This window comes from Penaeus monodon, chromosome 32 (assembly GCF_015228065.2).
Source record: "Penaeus monodon isolate SGIC_2016 chromosome 32, NSTDA_Pmon_1, whole genome shotgun sequence".
NCBI lineage: Eukaryota > Metazoa > Arthropoda > Malacostraca > Decapoda > Penaeidae > Penaeus > Penaeus monodon.
The window spans coordinates 4124820-4125402 of record NC_051417.1 but is presented as its reverse complement, the minus strand read 5'-3'; the positions used below and the strand labels follow the sequence as shown (position 1 = coordinate 4125402).

The 583-nt window shown below is 28.8% G+C and overlaps 1 protein-coding gene across 1 annotated transcript in view; it reads right to left on the bottom strand.

The window, feature by feature from the left end:
• The window catches only part of LOC119593366 (DNA repair and recombination protein RAD54B-like), a gene marked incomplete in the record, with an annotated part of 21209 nt that overhangs the window by 17413 nt on the left and 3213 nt on the right, over nucleotides 1–583 (bottom strand). Inside the window, 1 exon segment of the mRNA XM_037942296.1 lies at nucleotides 65–169. Within this exon segment, the coding sequence (XP_037798224.1) occupies nucleotides 65–169 (105 nt within the window).

Genomic DNA, 583 nt, shown 5'->3' with positions numbered 1-583 from the left:
ATAAATTTCTCTAGAAATAAGTCAAAGCAAATCATAAAAAAGCATATAAATATAATACACATACCTCAATTTCCTTGCCTCCAACTGGAAGGGTGTTTCCCTCTTCTAATGTTGCTAAATCTGTCATCTTGTACCCAGATGCACGACCAATCTCCTTTCCTTCAGTATCCTATAGATTACTCAAGGTTAAAAATTAATGAAACCAAGCATATTTTTAAGAAATTGAAAGAAAATCCTATTGAATGTATAGTTATGATCAACTAAGTATCAATGAGAATTCAGTGTCTAGAACTTCTAATGATAGATACATAACAGGTAAGGTATGTAAAGAAATAAAGAATATTTAATGAAAAATGTGAAACTTGTTTTAAAATAAAATAAGCAAACACCAAAGAATAAATGAAGCCTCCCACCAAAAAATTAACCTCAAAGACAGTAAATGCAATAAATTAAAGAGGTAAATGCAGAAAGTTATTTGGCTTCACTACACTGTGCATATACTTTTTATTTATTTCAGTAGCTGCATTTTCAGTGATATTTAATGAAAAGGCAGAAAATTACTATTATCATTTTGATTATCTTT